Consider the following 17,976-nt stretch of genomic DNA (forward strand, 5'->3'; position numbering starts at 1 on the left):
AGCAAGCAGAGTGTGGGAGAGTTCTTTCTTTCTTTTTTCTAATTGTTTTACCCAAAGAGAAAATTCTGTGCCATTTCCACACCAAACAGTCACAGTGGGAACCAATTTCCAGCATACCAGCCCCACTGCTCCAGCCAATACAGCAAGCGGAGACGTAGCTTTGTTTTCTAGAAGGATCCCACCCAAGGCATCAAAAACAGCACAGCACAGCCTGGGTACAGCACCAGGTCGCCAGCATGGGGACCACACATTCCAAGGGTGGTGACAGGCGGGGAACACTCCCTGGCCATCCCGAGCTGTCTTTCTACAGCTCTTTCCCCAGGAAATGGAGCGAAAACGTCTTCTTGGATAATGAGCTATTGACCTCCAAGATTCTGTCAGTGCTGAAGCCCCAGGCAGAGCCAGGCTTCAGAACAGGCAACCTCCGCTATCCTGCCCACTTTCTCAGCACCAACTCTGTATTTGCTTCTGTTGCAGCCTCCCTGAAGGAACACCCTCGGACCACACTCCTGTCTGATGGCAGCAGCCCAGCTCCTTCCAGGAATGTCGGCATGACCGTCTCTCAGAAAGGAGGTCCCCAGCCAACAGCAAGCCCAGCCGGTTCTGGGGTACGACTTGGGTAAGCTGGGGGGTTTCTCTCCTGCTAGCATGTGCACTCAAGGGGGTGGGAAAAACTCCTTTATTATATTCCATGGTAGATTAACACGTGCTTTCTGAATCCATGCATTTAAAATTTATCATCATCTCGTCAGAGCCGAGTCAGCATGGGCTGACCTAGAACTCACAGTATAGCTAAAGATGACCTTGAACTTCTTATTTTAGATTGCATTTGCTTATTTGTGTGTGTTTGGGAGCATATGTGCCAGCAGACATGTGGAGGTCAGAGGACAATTTTCAGGAATTGATTCTCTCCGTCCACTGTTTGGGAGCCAGGGAATAAACTCAGGTTATCCATCTTGTAGGCAAACACCTTTGCTAGCTGAGCCATCTCGCCGGCCCAGTACGTGTTCTTTTTCTTTTTGTAAAGCCAGTGTATCCCTGATTACGTTCAGCCACAGGTAGGGACAGTTTGCCTCCCTGCACAGGGCTTCTTCCTGTCCCCAAGACATGCTTAGGGTCTTACAGCTCAGTGTTCACCCTCACAGGGCTTCACGGGATGTCAAGATGGTCCTATGACTACAGGACGAGTCACAGCATAGCACTGAAGTCATGCTCGCTGATGGGTCTCTGGGGAAAAGGGCTGACTTTCTTTCCCTGCTTCTCACTGCTGTGGGGCTGTGAGACATCTTGCTATGTCACCAGTAGTTGAGCAAGCCTCTGCCACTGAGCCACACCCCCAGCTGCTAGAATATTTTTACGCTTCCAGGAAAATGTGAGCAGGTAGCAGAATCTGCAGACTCCTTCCCCAGCTCACCCCCCCACAGACGCGGTCGCCTCTGTTGTTAGGTCTGTACGGCACATTTTTACAGTTGAACACCAGCTGATACACAGAGCCAGCCCTCACTCAGGTTCACATTGTGGTCTGGAATCTAGGCTTCTCCCCTACCGCGGTCTCTGTGAGGACTCACTTAGAATCCCAAATTATGTTCTCCAGCTCTTCCCCTTCCCTCCTCCTTTTCTACTTTTTCTTCCCTCCCTCCCCCTCCCCTCACTAAGCCTTGAGCATCCTGAACACTAACTTTGCATTACAACCCTGGCCCAATAGTATCCTAACATTTTTTAAGGATTTATTTTATATATATATATATATATATATATATATATATATATATATATATATACACACACACACACACACATACAGTGTTCTCCTTGCATTCATACCTTACAGATGAGTGTGAGCCATCATGTGGTTGCTGGGACTTGAACTCAGGACCTCCAGAAGAGCAGTCAGTGCTCTTAACCTCTGAGCCATCTCTCCAGCCCTGGTCTCGTAATTTTTAACGATGATCTGTGACAAGTCAAAGTGTTCTGCTGGAATCCAGAAAGTTCCCCAACCATCTAATTAGGATTAACAATCCCATTTGCCTTACATATTCCAAGTAATACATGCCTATTTAAGCCACTTTTGCTGTTTATTTGGATTTTTTGATTGCATTGTATGTGTGTGTGGGTGTGTAAATATGTGTGTAGAGTTGGTTCTGTCTGCGTAGGTCCCAGGGATTGAACTCAGGTAGTCAGGTTTAGAAGCCTCTTTCCCTACAGAGCCATCTCACTGACCCTAATTTCTTTTTGTGAAATAAACATATAATCATTCGCACTCAGACCAATCACTGGAGACATGGATGAAGCCGACACCGTGTTTTTAAAGTTGAAGCAGAGTACCGACGACTCTCTGTCGCTCACATCCTCAAACGCTGAGTCTGTTTTCATAGAAGGTACGGTGTTGCTGAACATTTTTTATTATCTACAGTGACTGCCCCTTAAGCAAAGGCTTGGCCACATCGGCTTCAGCCTGAGGAGATTCTGTTCCCTCAGGCACTGACTCTTTCAAAACTACTAAGGGAAACTTTATCTAAATCTAAAGAACTCAAAATTCAAGGTTTGAGGTGGAATTCTGCTTGCTCAGAGAGGCTGAACAGCAAATAGCTAACCTTCTTCCTTTGCCTGGGTCTTCCAAACGAACTCTACACATGGTACCCCCCCTTACCACTTTCTGTCAGCTACTTGTTGACTCAGCCCCCTGCTCTCAGGTTAATTTTATTTAATCAAACACGTCTTTGAATTGTTAACAAGATGGCAGTGGTGGCGCAGGCCTTTAATCCCAGCAGTTGGGAGGCAGAGGCAGGTGGATTTCTGTGAGTTCCAGACCTGCCTGGTCTATAAAGCGAGTTCCAGGATAGCCGAGGCTACACAGAGAAACCCTGTTTCAAAAATAGCAACAAAAGAAAAAAAAAATGAATTGTTAACAAAAACAGGAAAAAAATGCAGCACACTTTGAAGTTATGTTCCCCAGCAGTAATGAATTCCCAGGGAAGCCACATGGTTCCCTTCTCGGCCAGAGGCTTCAGCACATCCTTGAGGGGGATAGGAAGACGTAGCAAGCACCAGCCTAATCAACAACTTCTGTCTTTTCCCCCAGATCCTTACATTGCCTCACTGAGGTGTGAGATCGAATCCGATGCCCATGAGTTTGAGGCTGAGTCCTGGAGCCTCTCTGTGGATTTAGCATATGCCAAGAAACAAAAGAAGGACGTGGTAAAAAGACAGGATGTCCTGTATGGTAAGGTGTCTAATGCCTATGCCACCCTGCCAGCCCTCTTTAACCTTCTCTGTCCATTCTTCGGTAAAAATGCATTTGTGTGTGTGCTCGTGACTGCATGCATGCGTGCGTGCATGCACGCACGCGTGCGTGTGTCAGGGCTCCGTGTGGCGGTTAGAGTACAATTTGGAAGAGTCAGTTCTCTCTACCATACAGGACACAGAGATCCAATTCAGGCCATCAGGCTTAGCAGCAAACACCTTTGCCCACTGAGCCACTTAACAGTCCTATTTTGTTTGTTTTGTTTTCTGAGATAGTCTGGTAGCCTCAAACTCACCAGTCACCTCAGATAACCTTAAACTTCCTCCACCTTGCAAGTACTTGGGATTACAGACATGCCCCACCCCCCTTGGTTTCTGCAGGGCTGGTAAGGGAACCCAGGCCTTCGTGCCGGCTAAGCAAGCAGTCTAACAACTGTGCTACACCCCAGCCCCATTATTTTTTATTTTTTTCATTCCCTAAGTCTGCCTAAGAGTCTGAGCTACTTAGCCAGCCTCTCAGGAGACCCTGTAATCTGCCCCACCTACCACTCCCCTGGGACAACCCTACCTGTTGGAGCAGGAAGGGCTTTGTTAGCACAGGTCCCTGCTAACCAGCCTGGCCAAGTGCCTGGGGCTGACTCATTCTTACCTGGTTGGTGACTCTCAGGTCTGTTTGGGCTGCTAGAACAGAATGTCATCAGCAGGGTGGTATTTGAACGAGTTTATTGCTCAAGTTTATAGTCCCTGAGTTCTAGAGACTGAAAAGTCCAAGAAGGGTACAGACTCAGAATTTGGTGAAAACCAGCTTCCTGGTCTTAGATGTCACCTCCCTGCCCTGCCTTCCAATCATTTGAGGGGCAAGTGCCTCTTTTGTATGTCTGTTATCTTCAAATCTGAAGTACCTACCTGCTGGCCGCTGGTTGCATCTCTAACCTTCTTTGAATTATTGTAGTTGGTTTTTGCTATTTTTTTTTTAATTTGAGGATTTCATACCTGAGTACACTGTATTTATATCAGTTTCATTCTTCCTGCTTCTCTCCAACTCCTCCCATGCCCCATCAGCCACCTGCTCCCAAATTCATGACCTCTTCTCATATGCACATACATATACGGATATATATGTATATATAACACCTACTATCTGTATGTATGTACTGAGTCCAGTTAGGATTGCCCCCTATGTACATGTATTTAGGACTGACCCTTGGGGTGGGGGAGAGGCGGAAATGGTTCTCCCTCCTTCAGCATCCGTTGACTATTTGTAGGCCTTCATCTAGGGCTGGAGCCCTATGAAGTAGTCTCCATCCGTGTTGGCATGTGGTCTTCCAGGTCTGTGCAGGTAGCCCAATTATTGAGATTTTGGGGGTGTAGCATCCCTGTTCTGTCCAGAAGACTATTGTGAAGCAGCTGACCTGGTCCTCGGGCTCTCATTTTCCTTCTGCCTCCTCATGGTCTTCCTCGTGTCTGTATAACGTGTGAAGTCACCAAGTTTATACTGCAAGTGCCTTTAATCTCTGAGCCATCTAGCCAGCCCAGGATCCTAGTTTATAAAAATTTTCCAATCTGTGAAGATTCTACTTACCCAAACATACTTCCCAGAAGCTTGTCATTTTTTTTATTAGTTTATTTGATTTTGTTTTTTTAGGCAGGGTCTCACATGTATACCAGGCTAGTATCAAAGTTGCCTATAGCCGGGCTATAGACAGGCTCCAAAGCTGCAGAGAAACCCTGTCTCAGGAAAAAAAAAAAAAAAAGTTGCCTATAACGGAGTTGACCTTAAACTTCTGATCCTCCTGCCTTCACAGCCAGAGTTCTGGGGTGGCAGGCCTGGGCCACATACCTGGTTTATGGGATGCTGGGGAAGGAGGGGACCCAAGGCTTTGTTCATGATAGACAGGCTCTCCTACAGCCATGCTCTTAATAATATGGAGGTCAGATTTTAGCACCTGAGTGGACTGCAGACATTGGTCTATCAAGGTCTGTGTTTGATCACATACATGCAGAGACATGCAAGTTTCACCCCCACCAAGGCTAGAAGTTCCTCTTTATGGCCTTCTTGAACTCAAGGATAGAGGCTTCTGGGACATTGAGGTTACACAGCTCATTCCTAAATACTTTCTTTTCATGCTCCTTTGGCTTCAGACTCACATAGCACTTTAGGGAGGGAAGACTTCTAATTAAGAAAGGCTAAAGGTCAAGTGTGATGGGATACACCTGTTGTCACTAAGGCAGGAAGGAAGGCATTTGAGTCAAACCAGCCTAGGCAACTCAGCAAGTTTAGGAATCAGTTGTGCCCCCACCCCGCTGAAGGGAGGGTAACCTTGAACTCTTTACTTGGCCACCTCTGCCTTCTACGTACTGGAACTTCAGCAATACAGTGCCACATCCAGTTTCTTTAACGTGTTGAGGATGGACCCCAAGGCCTTACGCATATTAAGTAAGCACCATCACCTACACAGCTACATCCACAGCCCCAAGACTATTTCTTTCCTATTGTTCATTTTGTTGTTGTGAAGTAACTGAGGATAGAACCTAGGGCCCCTGGCCTCCCTATGCACTCATATACATAAATATGTGTATATACATGTGTTGGGTGTGGCCACACAGAAGAAAGGAGAGTGTGGGGTGTGCGCGTGTGTGTGTGTGTGTGTGTGTGTGTGTGTGTGTGTGTATGTGTGTATGTGCGTATGTGCACGCGCACGGGCCTGGAAAGCAGGCAGGGTCGACCCAGCTGCGGCAGGCCTGGTTGACCCAGCTGTGGCAGGCCTATGGTCGCTGTGAGTACCCTGGGAGCCGAGGTGATCCTCCCCTACCTCTGTCCCTGCAGAGCTGATGCAGACAGAAGCACACCACGTACGCACCCTCAAGATCATGCTGAAAGTGTACTCCAGAGCCCTGCAGGAGGAGCTGCAGTTCAGTGGCCAGGCAGTGAGCCGCCTGTTCCCGTGTGCTGATGACCTATTGGAAATACACAGCCACTTCCTCGCCCGTCTCAAGGAGCGCCGGCAGGAGTTCTTGGAGGAGGGCAGCGACCGGAATTACGTCATCCAAAAGATCGGGGATGTCCTGATCCAGCAGGTAGGTACTATGACCAGGATGGGTTACACCTCTCTCCACCCTGTCTTCCTTCTTTCTGATAAGATGATGACGCTGGTGTATCACATGCCCACCATCCTAGAAAGCACACAGTGCCCGCTCTTGTCCAGCCTGCTCGTGTCTTAGGAACACTGAGGCTGGAATGGCCTCTATCAAACATGTCTAAATACTGTTCAGAATTGTATTTTCAGCTAGGGATCTACCTCAGTTGACAGTACTTGCCTGGCATGCACAAAGCCTTGAATACCATCCCTAGCACTGCCCAGAACCTGGGCATGGTGGTTCCTGCCTGTGATCCATTCGGGAGGATCAGGAGTTTATCATCCTCATGTAGTTCACCTGACCCTCTCTTCCCTCTCCTGAGTGCTGGGCTCACCAGTGTTCCAATATACCAGTTTATGTAGTGCTGGGGACTGTGGCCAGGGCTTTGTATGCTAGACAGACACTTTACTGAGTCACATCTCCAGCCCCTCTGCTGCTCAGGGGTAGTATGCATGCCAGTGCAGGTGCCTCTTGAGGCCAGAGGTTGATGTCAGATGTCTTCCATCATTACACAACTTTTTATTTTTTTTTTAAAGATAATTATTATATGGGTGGTCGTGCATGTGACATGGTGTGCTTGAGGAGATCAAAGGACAGCTTCCAGGAGTTGTCCTCTCCTTCCACCATGTGGATCTCAGGGATCAAACTCGGGTCATCAGGCTTAGCAACAAGTGTCTTACTTACCAAGCCTTCTTGCCAGCCCTCTTCCTTCCTTCGTCTCTCCCTCCCTCCCTCTCTCTTCCTTTCTTTCTTCTTTGTTTGTTTGTTACACAGGGTTTCTCTGTGTAACAGCTCTGACTGTCCTAGAACTTGCTCTGTAGACCAGGCTGGCTTCAAACTCAGAAATCCACCTGCCTCTACCACCAGAGTGCGGGGATTAAAGTAGAATGCCACCATGCTAGGCTGGGTCAAGGGCTTTGGATGAATCTGGAGCTCACTGTTTTGATTGGCTGCCCAGTGAGCCCCTACAATCCTCATAGCTCTGCCCCCAAGCACTGGGGTTACAGACGCATGCTGCCAGACCCATCCGAGGACCTAACTGAACCCGGGTCTTTATGCTGAGCCATCTCCAAAGGCCCCAGTGTTTGATGACTACAAGCATACATTTGGGCCAAAGTCATCTATTGTAGGGCTGCTTACTTCAGCTGGTCCCTTCTGATCCTAGGACTAGACGGGAAGAAGGGAGTGGGTCAAGAGTCTGAGACCAACCTCACAACATAAGAAAATTCTGCGCTAAAAATGAAAGAAATGATTCCCATGATCATTGCAGAAATGGATATGAGATGGAAAATTTACTTTTAGGACTCACTCTATCTGTAGCAGTAGAGTAGGCCACCTGGCAGTGTGGCCAGAAGCATCTGAAGAGTGGGGACAGGCAGAGCTCTTACCTCCTTATGTTTGCACTGAGGCTCCCAGGAGGTGTTTAGAGGAATCATTCAGGAAAAATACAGTTCTTAGCACAGCCAGATGAACCAGATGGAAACATACTCTGGCAGCATCCGCGGCCCATCATCGGCTAACGTCCGTTACCTTTCCATGTCAGTTCTCAGGGGAAACTGGAGAGAGAATGAAGGAGAAATACGGTGTGTTCTGCAGTGGCCACAATGACGCGGTTAGTCACTACAAGTTACTGCTGCAGCAGAGCAAGAAGTTTCAAAACTTAATCAAGGTAAAAAAAAAACAAAAGCCTCTGTGTTTTATGTGTGTGAGAGAATGTGACTGTATGATGTTTGTATGGACACGAACATGTGCTGCGACGCCAAGGCGCATCTGTGGCAGGCAGAGGGACAACCTTGGGTGTAGGTTCATACCTTCGACCTTGTTTGAGATATCGACTCTGTTGTTCGCCACCAGACTAGCTGACCCTGGAGCTTCTGGGGATCCCCTGTCTCTTACCCTACCCCCACTTCAAGAGTACTGTGATTACAGACATACACCTTCATATCTGACTTAACGTGGGTGCTAGGGATCCAAACGGTTCCTCATGCATGGGTGGCAAACCCATGAGCCACTGAGCCATATCCCAGGCCCTTGTTTTGGGTTTTTGATACAGGATCTTGCGATGTATCCCATTCAGGCTTCAAATCTGCAGATCCTCCTGCCTCGGCCTTCCAAGTTGTATGATTATTGGAGTGTTACCCCCCACGCCAGCCTCACTCCTGTATTCGTTCACTTCCTGGCAGGGTCTCACGGAGTCTGTACTGATGATAAACTCTCTGTGTAGCAGAGGATGGCCCTGAATTCCTGGTCCTCCTGTCTGGGCCGCCCCAGTATTGGAGTCAGGACAGCATCACCACAGCCAGTTTATGTGTTGCTGTGGATGGAGCCCAGGGTCAAGCACACCACCAGCTGAGCCGCATGCCCCCAGTCCTTACTTCTGAGACCAGTGTATGGTTCTGGCTAGCCTCCAGTTAGAATTACAGGCACGTGCCGTGACAACCAGCCTTGTGGGTCCTTTGAGGCCTTGTCTCACCCAGGGAGCCACCCTCCAGAACTATCCCAGCTTCTTCAAGTTCTATAAGGTATACATTCTCTAGCCCTTTCTCCTTTGGCTGGTCCCTGTGACTCTCCACAGGGCGGTCAAGACAGCTTAGTGGGTAAATGTGCTTTGCTGTTGTCGAGCCTGATAACCATATTCTGGCCCCAGTGTCCACATGATGGAGAGAACTGATTCTGAAAGTAGTCCTCTGACCTCCAAACCTCCCCACGAACACATAAACAAAACTAAGTAAACGGGTGTAAAAAAAATAATGAAACAACATCAGAACACTAAAAAAAACAAAACAGGTGTGATGCACAATCATTTCAGGGCTTAGGAGGTGGAGGCAGGAAGAGCAGGAGTTCAAAGTCATCTTCAGCTGCACAGGGAGCTCGAGACCAACGTGGGCTACGTGAGACCCTCCCTCAGCAAAAGAGCGAGGAAGAAAGGAGGGGAGAAGAAAGCATAGTGGGGGCAGAAGCAGCAATGAAGGAGATCCAGTGAAACCTATATTCAGGGACTCTTCCAAAGCTCCTCCGTGACTCTGGTGCTCTTTAAGAAATAGCTCTTGGGGCTGGAGAGATGGCTCAGAGGTTAAGAGCACTGACTGCTCTTCCAGAGGTCCTGAGTTCAATTCCCAGCAACCACATGGTGGCTCACAGCCACCTATAATGAGATCTGGTGCCCTCTTCTGGCATGCAAGCATACATGGAAGGAATGTTGTTGTATACATAATAAATAAATAAATCTTTAAAAAAAAAAAAAAGAAATAGCTCTTTTTGTTGGGGCTGGAAATGTAACACAGCTCAGTTGGTAAAGTGTTTCCTTAGCATGCACAAAAGCACTGGGTTGCATGCCAGGTGTGTTTGCTGCGTGTCTGTCACCCAGCACTAGGAAGGGAGAAACAGGAGGATTAGAGGTTCAAGATCATCCTAAGCTACAGAGAGCGTACAAGGCCATCCTAGGCTACTTATGACCTTGCCTTTAAAAAAGGTAGCTGTTTGCCTTTGCTAACACATTCCCAACTCAACATAAGAGCAGTGGTAACCGTCCCAGCATGTCCAGCATGCTCAGCAGAGGTCAGGGAGCTGTCTCTCAGCCCCACCAGGAAACAGCGCCAAGTGACCACTTTGGTTCTTAGTTAAAAGATACATGTGTAAATCACAAGTGGCTTGGGAGCCAGGTTTGGAATAAAGGCGGATACCCAGTCTGGTTCTGGAGGGTTCTGGGACGCTAGCTGTCAGCTAGGATCAAGGATGAGGGTCTGTGTGTGCACAAAAGTGAACACCTACTAGATATCCAATTTGTGTTCCTCCCATAACTGGTTCTCTCTTCCTTTCTTGTCAGTTTGTTTTCTTATTCTGTTCTTGTTTATTTTGAAGCAGTTTCTAATGTAGCCCAGGTTATTATCCTTGAACTCACTAAGTAGCTCAGGGTGACCTTGAAGTCCTGCCTCCACTTCCCAAGTGCCGAAATTATAGAGCCACATCATCATACTCAACTTTTAAAAACTTTTATATTGAGGTGTATGTATGTGTTCCAGAAATGATCAGATCTCTTGCAACTGGAATTAAATGTAATTGTGAGCCACCATGTGGATACTGGAGCCCAAACCTGGGACCTTTTTTAGAATAATTAAGTGTAGTTGTTTGTTTACTCTTTTGCTCTCTGGGGGCCCACCACCCAGCTCCCAAATAATCCCACATGGAGACTTTTTCTTACTTAGCTTGGCTTGTTTCTAGCCAGCTTTTCTTAATTTATCCCCTCTATCTTTGCCTCTGGGCTTTTATCTTTCTCTATTTTATACACCTTTCTTTCTTACTCTGATGCTGGTTGTGTAGCTGGGTGGCTGGCCCCTGATATCCTCCTCTCCTCCTTTTCTTGCACTTCAATCTTTCTTCCCAGATTTCTCCCCCTACCTATTCTCTCTGTCTGCCAGCTCCACCTTGCTCCTGCCTTGCTCTTCAGCTCTTTATTAGTCCAATCAGGTGTTTTAGACAGGCAAAGTAGCACAGCTTCACAGCGTTAAACAAATGCAACATAAAAGAATACAACACATCTTTGCATCATTAAACACATGTTCCACAGCATAAACAAATGTAACACATCTTAAAATAATATTGTACAACAGTTAAGTATTGACTGTTGACTACTGGGCCATGTATCAAGCCCCGTGTCGTCTTATTTTGAGACAAGGTCTTGCCTGCATATCCCAGGCTGGTCTAAAACTTCCTCTGTAGCCCAGGCTAACCCAAAACTGGTGATCCTCTTCCTCTGGGCTTCCAGATGTTGGGATCATGGGTTTGCACCACCCTCATCTTAATATTTTCACACTTATTTTTTGTTGTTGTTGTTTTGGGGTTTTTTTTTTTTTTTAGACAAAGTTTCTCTGTAGCTTTGGATCCTGTTCTAGAACCAGCTCTTGTAGACCAGGCTGGCCTCAAACTCACAGAAATCCACCTGCCTCTGCCTCCCGAGTGCTGGGATTAAAGGCAGGCACCACCACCACCCGGCTTATTTTTATTTGTTATTTAAGGTAAGATTTTGCTTTGTAGACCAGACTAACCTCAAACTCAAGGTCCTCCTGCCTCAGACCTCCCTTCCCCCAGTGTTAGGATTATAGGCAAGCCCCACCATTCCTGGCTTAAATTCCTCTTTAACAGATCTTACTAAGTGCCCACCCACTTGTAACCTTTCCATATTTAGAAGGCAACTCCTATTTGGGGGTCATAGAAGAAGAAAAAGGTCACAGCTAGGTAAAAGGGCAGGAGTTCCTGGCCTGAGATGTTTAATTGATTCAGCAGGAAGCTGAACCTAGTAGTTCAGGTCTCTCTGTAACCTCAACTTCTTGGAAGGCTGAAGCAGAAACATCTTGCAAAGGCTGTACTTTCTCAACTACAAAAAGGGCTGGAGAGATGGCTTAGGTCTTAGTGCTTGCTGCTTAGCCACAAGTTTGCAGTTTGGATCCCAAAGCCCTTGTAACAAGCCTGGCATGCAGCACATGCATGCAACCTCAACTCTATTGTGGGGCTGAAGAAGACAAGAGAATCATTGAGACTTTCTGGCTTCCAGCCTTGACAAGAAAACAGAAACTCCAGGTTCAAGGAGAGACCCTGCCACAAAGGGTCAGGACATGGCGGCATAACCATAGTGCAGGCCTCTAATAGATGCATTAAGGCCAGCCTTGGTCTGCATAGTGACACATAGTACCTCACTGGAGAGAGAGAGAGAGAGAGAGAGAGAGAGAGAGAGAGAGAGAGAGAGAGAGAGAGAGAGAGAGAGAGAGAGGAGTGGTGACTGGGGGAGGACACCCAATACCCTCTTCTGGTCTTTGAATACATACTAATACAGACCCCAAAAAAGGAGCATGTTACCCTAGCATAATAGTACATACAGGTAATCATCAAACCATGTGTGTGTTAGACTGTCTGTCTGTCTGTCTTGAGATACAGCTCAGTGATGAGTATTTGTTCAGCATGCCTGAGATCCTTGGTTCAACCACAAACACAAGGGAGTGGGGATGGTGAAGGAGGGAGGGAAGGAAGAAGGATGGAGAGCTGGGTGTGGTGCACATCTTTAATCTCAGCACTTGGGAGGCAGAGGGTGGTGGATCTCTGTGAGTTCCAGGACAGCCAGGGTCACATGGAGAGACCCTGTCTCAAAAATATCCAAAAATAAAAGAAGGTAAAAGAGAGAAAGAGATATTAAAACAAAATATCTTTTCCATTTCACAGAAAATCGGCAACTTTTCCATTGTGCGACGGCTGGGAGTTCAGGAGTGTATCCTTCTGGTCACACAGCGTATAACCAAGTACCCGGTACTGGTGGAGCGCATCATCCAGAACACAGAAGGTGGGAACACACTCTGCTGCACTTGTGGGTCAGGGTGGATGGCTGTCTCAGTCCACCTGCTCTGGATTTACCAATGGACTGACCAAGATCCCTCTTGCAATCCCCTTTACTGGGTGCCAGGCAGTCAGCACATGAGGACAGGAGCTGGGTGAACCTTTGCCCTTAGCAGAGGCTAGACCATGACAGGGCCCAGGTCAGTATCTGTAAACTGGACATGAACTAGATGAAAACAAGATAATTCCTGGGTTATTAATAAATGATTTCTAGGACTGGAGAAATGGTCGAGCCATTTGAGAGCACAACTACTCTTCCAGAGAAACCTGGGCTTGAGTCCTAGCACCCATATGGTGTCTCACAACCATATACAACACGAGTTCTGGGGGACTGGACGCTATGCCCTCTTCTGTCCTCCACAGGCGCTATACTATGGAGCACAGGCATACATGTAACAATATACTTATACATGTAAATAAAAATAAGAAGAAATGACCTCTTCTTATATGAAGTTATATGTCCAGGGCAAGATCTGAGCTGGTGCAGTGGGCATAAGTGTTCTCTCGGCATGAGGGGGCCTAGTATTGTGTAACCCTTTTCCTGGGAGGCATTAACAAATGCCTACTCATCCCAGATAGTGATTGGGAACTAACAACAGACCAATGTAACCTACCATCCAAGTACAACTTGGTGAACCTATGATTTTATTGCGGTTACTTAAGAGCATGGATAAACAGTTACTTATAGGAGTAGGGGTGACTGAAGGCAGCTACGTCACCAAAAGCCACCATAGCATGTGTGTTAGGACTCAAAAAAAGCTGGAACCCTGGATCTCTCTGCAGGACTTGCAGGCAACTAAACATGGAGCGTGTCCTCACGTGAGCAGCCCTTAGTGTTTTCATAATCTTAGGGAGACCTGCTGTATGACTCTGAATTTCAGGGACTTCCTGAGTCTTAACAACTTTCTTCCAGAATAGAACATTTTAATTCAGAGGAAATTGCTATCCAACAGATAGGCAGGAAGATCCACATGTTCTACAGTAACCTGGGCTGCATTATGAGACCCTGATTAAAGAGTCAAACAGAGGGGCTGGAGAGATGGCTCAGTGGTTAAGAGCATTGCTTACTCTTCCAAAGATCCTGAGTTCAATTCCCGGCAACTACATGGTGGCTCACAACCATCTATGATGAGGTCTGGTGCCCTCTTCTGGCCTGCAGACATACACACAGACAGAATATTGTATACATAATAAATAAATTTTAAAAAAAAGAGTCAAACAGAAAGAAGAAAAAGATGACATCTGATGGCCACAGAGAGCACAGCAGAAAGTTCATGTAGCATGCCAGGTGCTCCTGGGAGCAGGGACGATGACCGCCTCTTTCAGATATCTGCCAGGTTTGGGCCATGAGGAAATGGCAAGTTTCTCTACTGTGTCCTTCAGGTGATAGGGGCCTTCTGTTGACTGGAACAGGAAGTAGAAGTGGCCATTTTATGAAGAGCTAAGGACTTGAGGGGAATCTGTCTATAATGATGGTAGGAGCGTGTATGGTGTGCTAGGTACTTTGTGCCATTTGAACCACCACACCTAACTTTTAAAACTCTAAGCCAAGCATGGTGGCAAGAGGTGGAGGTAGGAGGATCTTCTGCAAGTTTGAGGCCAACTTGATCCACACTGAATTCCAGGCTAGCCAGGGCTACAGAACAAGATCTTGTTTCAACAAAAACAAAGGCCAGGTGTGGTGGCACACTCCTTCAGTCCCAGAACAGGCAGGTGGATCTCTGAGTTCCAGGACAGCCAGAGCATATGAAGAGACCCTACCCTGCCTCAAAAAAGAAAAAAGCAAAACTAAACTAACCAAGTATGGTATCGCAGGCCTGTAGTTCTAGTGCCTGGGAGGTATAGGGGGCAGGAGCATCAGGAGTTCAAGGTCATTCTCTATAGGAACCTGTGCTACACAAGATCCTGTCTCAAAAAATAATTCAAACAGAAACAGACTGAGTGAGTCCATTAAACTCTGGGCTGTTAATTAATTTTGGAGAACCATTTCTCATCTCAGAAATTACAGTTGGCAGAGGGTTCTGAAAGGCCTCTAAGCAGTGGCCGTAGGGAATGAATATACCTATAGGTCCCATCCACATGTGGCACATCCACTTCTGTTGTGTTTGTGAGCGTGGGCACAAAGACAGCGCTACCTCTGCTTATGTGTGACAGCTGGCACTGAGGACCACAAAGACCTGAGCCAGGCCCTGAACCTCATCAAAGACATCATCTCACAAGTGGATGCCAAAGTCAGCGAGTATGAGAAGGAGCAGCGCCTCAGGGAGATCGCAGGCAAGGTGGACTTGAAGTCATCCAGCAAACTCAAGAATGGGCTAACCTTCCGCAAGGAGGACATGCTGCGGCGCCAGCTCCACCTGGAAGGCACCTTGTGCTGGAAGTCCACATCAGGACGCTTGAAAGGTAAATGTCTGCCTCTGGCCACCTCTGGTGGGTTTCGTGTTGGCTCCACATAATACATCCTTGCAGTTCTAGCAGCTGTGTTAGAGTGATAGGCACCATCTGGATGGTTTGGGCTCTATCTTAAATTATATTCCATCGTGAATTGGCCCCAAGCTGAGTGACAGGAACAAGACCAAACTTGCACCACTTGAGTGTTTTCAGGTTTAAAGGGAGCAGTGGACTACAGAGAGTAGACTGGAGGAAAAGTGTTTAATTTAGATGAGATCATCAGAAATGGCTCTTCCAGGGATGGTGCTGTAGATCAGTTTTGTGCTTACCTAGCATGCATGAGGGCTTGGTTACCAACCACAACACCAAGTAAACTTGAGCTTAGTGACAGTCAGCTCTAGGGAAGCAGAAGCAAAAGGATTGGGAAATCAGGTCATCCTCAGCAACAGATCAAGTTGGAAGCCAGACCCTGCCTCTAAAAGGTGTAAAAAAGAAAAAGAGGCTCCATCAAACATTAGTATCTGCACTCCCGTGACTCGTGTGCAAACGTCTCACTGTGAGAGGTGTTCATACAGTCATACAGGGATAAGGCACCAAGTGGGACTGGGACTTAAGGGAGCTGAGGCCATCCCTGCCCCCCCGTCTTTGCAGCAGGAGGCAAGATATGACCTGGGATAGAAAGAGAAGTGTATTTCAACAAAGAAACCTCCTAGAAGCAGGAACAATGACTCAGTTCGTAAAGTGCTTGCCTGAGTTCAGTCCCCAGCCAGGCATGGTGATGCATGCCTGGAACCCTAGTACTGTTTACACTACTTTAGCCACGTGTGGTGGAAGTATAGATCCAACTTGCACAACTTGTCCTCCAATCTTCACATACACACTAGGGCCCATGCACACACCTCCCTCCCTTCCAGCCAATTTCCCCTGCATGCCATACACACACATCAAAAAGATAAAATAAAATCAGGAAGTGATTAAGGAAGATACCTCATATCAACCCCTAGTGTATGCACATATACATGCACAGGTGCACCCAAACAAATGTGTGCACACATGCATGAACATATATATGGATTACATGTGTACCCATATGCACAAAAATAGTAATGATAATAAATGAGGGGCTGGAAAGATAGCACAGTCTCTAAGCGTACTTGTTGCTCTTATAAAGAACTCAAAATTTGGTTCCAAGAACCCATACTGGACATCTTACAACTGCCTGTAACTCCAGCTACAGGGACCTAGCAGCTCTACCCACTGAGAGCACATACATACGTGCACAAGGCCACACAGACACCCACGCACACATAGTTAAAAATAAATCCTTGAGCCAGGCTTGCTGGTGCATGCCTTTAATCCCAGCACGCAGGTGGCAGACACAGGCAGATCTCTGTGAGTTCAAGGCCAGCCTGGTCTACAAAGCAAGTTCCAGGACAGCCAGGGCTCTTATACAGAGAAACTCTGTCCTGAAAAACAAAAATAAATTAATAAGTAAATAGGCAATAAAAATTTAAGTCATGTGGTAGTGGCTCATGCCTGTAATCCCAGCACTTGGGAGACAGAAGCAGGTGGATCTCTGTGAGCTCAAGGCCATCCTGGTCTACAGAGAAAGTTCCAGGACAGGCTCCAAAGCTACAGAGAAACCCTGTCTCGAAAAAACAAAAATAAAGTAAAATAAAAATAAATAATAAAAAATAAAAATAAATTCTTAAGCCAGGCGGTGGTGGTACACATCGTTAAGGCAGAGGTAGGCAGATCTCTGAGTTCAAGACCAATCTGGTCTACAAAACAAGTTCCAGGACAGCCAATGCTACACAGAGAAACCAAAAAGCAAGAAAAATAATGAAAGAACTGAATGCAACATGTGAGCTCTAGCTTGAGTTCTGAACATTCTGAGTGGGAGCCTCTGGCATTCATTTATGCTACTTTGTGGAAAGGGATGAGTTAGGATGGGAATTCCTAGGAACAAGAGGCTGAAGCATCATGGTGCTTCCCTCTTGAGCCCTTCTGGGCATGTGGTCTCTAAGACTATCCTCTGTGTGCTGGTCTCTGCAGATGTCCTCGCTGTCCTGTTGACTGACGTGCTTCTGCTGCTGCAGGAAAAGGATCAGAAATACGTCTTTGCGTCCGTGGTATGTGCCTAACATCCTCCCAGGTCCCACATCTTTGCTTCGGTGGCATGTGTCTGATGTCTTCACAGGCCCCACTTGCTGGGGCCATGCCGTGGTGGGTCCCATAGAGGGATGTCCAATACAAGACATGGAGAGGAAACACAGATGGGGTGTAATATACTGAGAGACACCCTGTCTCATGGTCCTTCCAGAAGGTTCCAGCCAATGGGCATCAATAGAATGTATAGGGGATGAGAACCTGTCTTGCTTCCTGGTATGACTCTGGTCCTCATTGAAAGGTCTCTGGTAGGAGGGCCTTAAGGGGAACACCAAGGTCAGTTGTCCTTGGGTAAAAGTTTATTAAAAGAATTAGTAATGCCATAAGCAGATGACAGCATGGCAAGGGCTCTAAACAGAGCTCAAACTCAGAAGGCAGAATAGGGACCATTCTTTATAGGTATGAGAGGAGGTTCACATAAGCTGACTCTGATCTCTGGGTGGCAGAGAGAAGGGACAGGAGTGCGGGAGAAGTGAGAAGGAGGGCATCTAGTTGAGGGTCTGTGAACAGACATGGGGACATGAGAACGGTAACCTCATCCTCTGGAATGGCACCCGGGGGTCTTGACTGACTCAGAGACAGGGGTCTGTCTCCTTCTGTGACAGCTAGGATGCCGGAACCTGCTCTGAGGATGGAGCTGGAGAAGGCTGC

General features: G+C 47.1%; 1 protein-coding gene across 2 annotated transcripts in view; it reads left to right on the forward strand.

The window, feature by feature from the left end:
• Positions 1–236: 236 nt before the first annotated feature.
• The window catches only part of Arhgef18 (Rho/Rac guanine nucleotide exchange factor 18), a 33,968-nt gene continuing 16,228 nt past the window's right edge, over positions 237–17,976 (forward strand). Inside the window, exons 1-8 of one of the 2 annotated variants that reach the window (XM_038344612.2) lie at positions 237–619; positions 2,266–2,378; positions 3,083–3,223; positions 6,071–6,321; positions 7,925–8,050; positions 12,595–12,712; positions 14,920–15,168; positions 17,212–17,288. In XM_038344612.2, coding sequence (XP_038200540.1) covers positions 237–619; positions 2,266–2,378; positions 3,083–3,223; positions 6,071–6,321; positions 7,925–8,050; positions 12,595–12,712; positions 14,920–15,168; positions 17,212–17,288 — 1,458 coding nt within the window. The remainder of the gene's footprint in view (positions 620–2,265; positions 2,379–3,082; positions 3,224–6,070; positions 6,322–7,924; positions 8,051–12,594; positions 12,713–14,919; positions 15,169–17,211; positions 17,289–17,976) is intronic. The other variant, XM_038344611.2, reaches the window with a different exon arrangement.

Source organism: Arvicola amphibius, chromosome 10, assembly GCF_903992535.2.
Source record: "Arvicola amphibius chromosome 10, mArvAmp1.2, whole genome shotgun sequence".
Classification (NCBI taxonomy): domain Eukaryota; kingdom Metazoa; phylum Chordata; class Mammalia; order Rodentia; family Cricetidae; genus Arvicola; species Arvicola amphibius.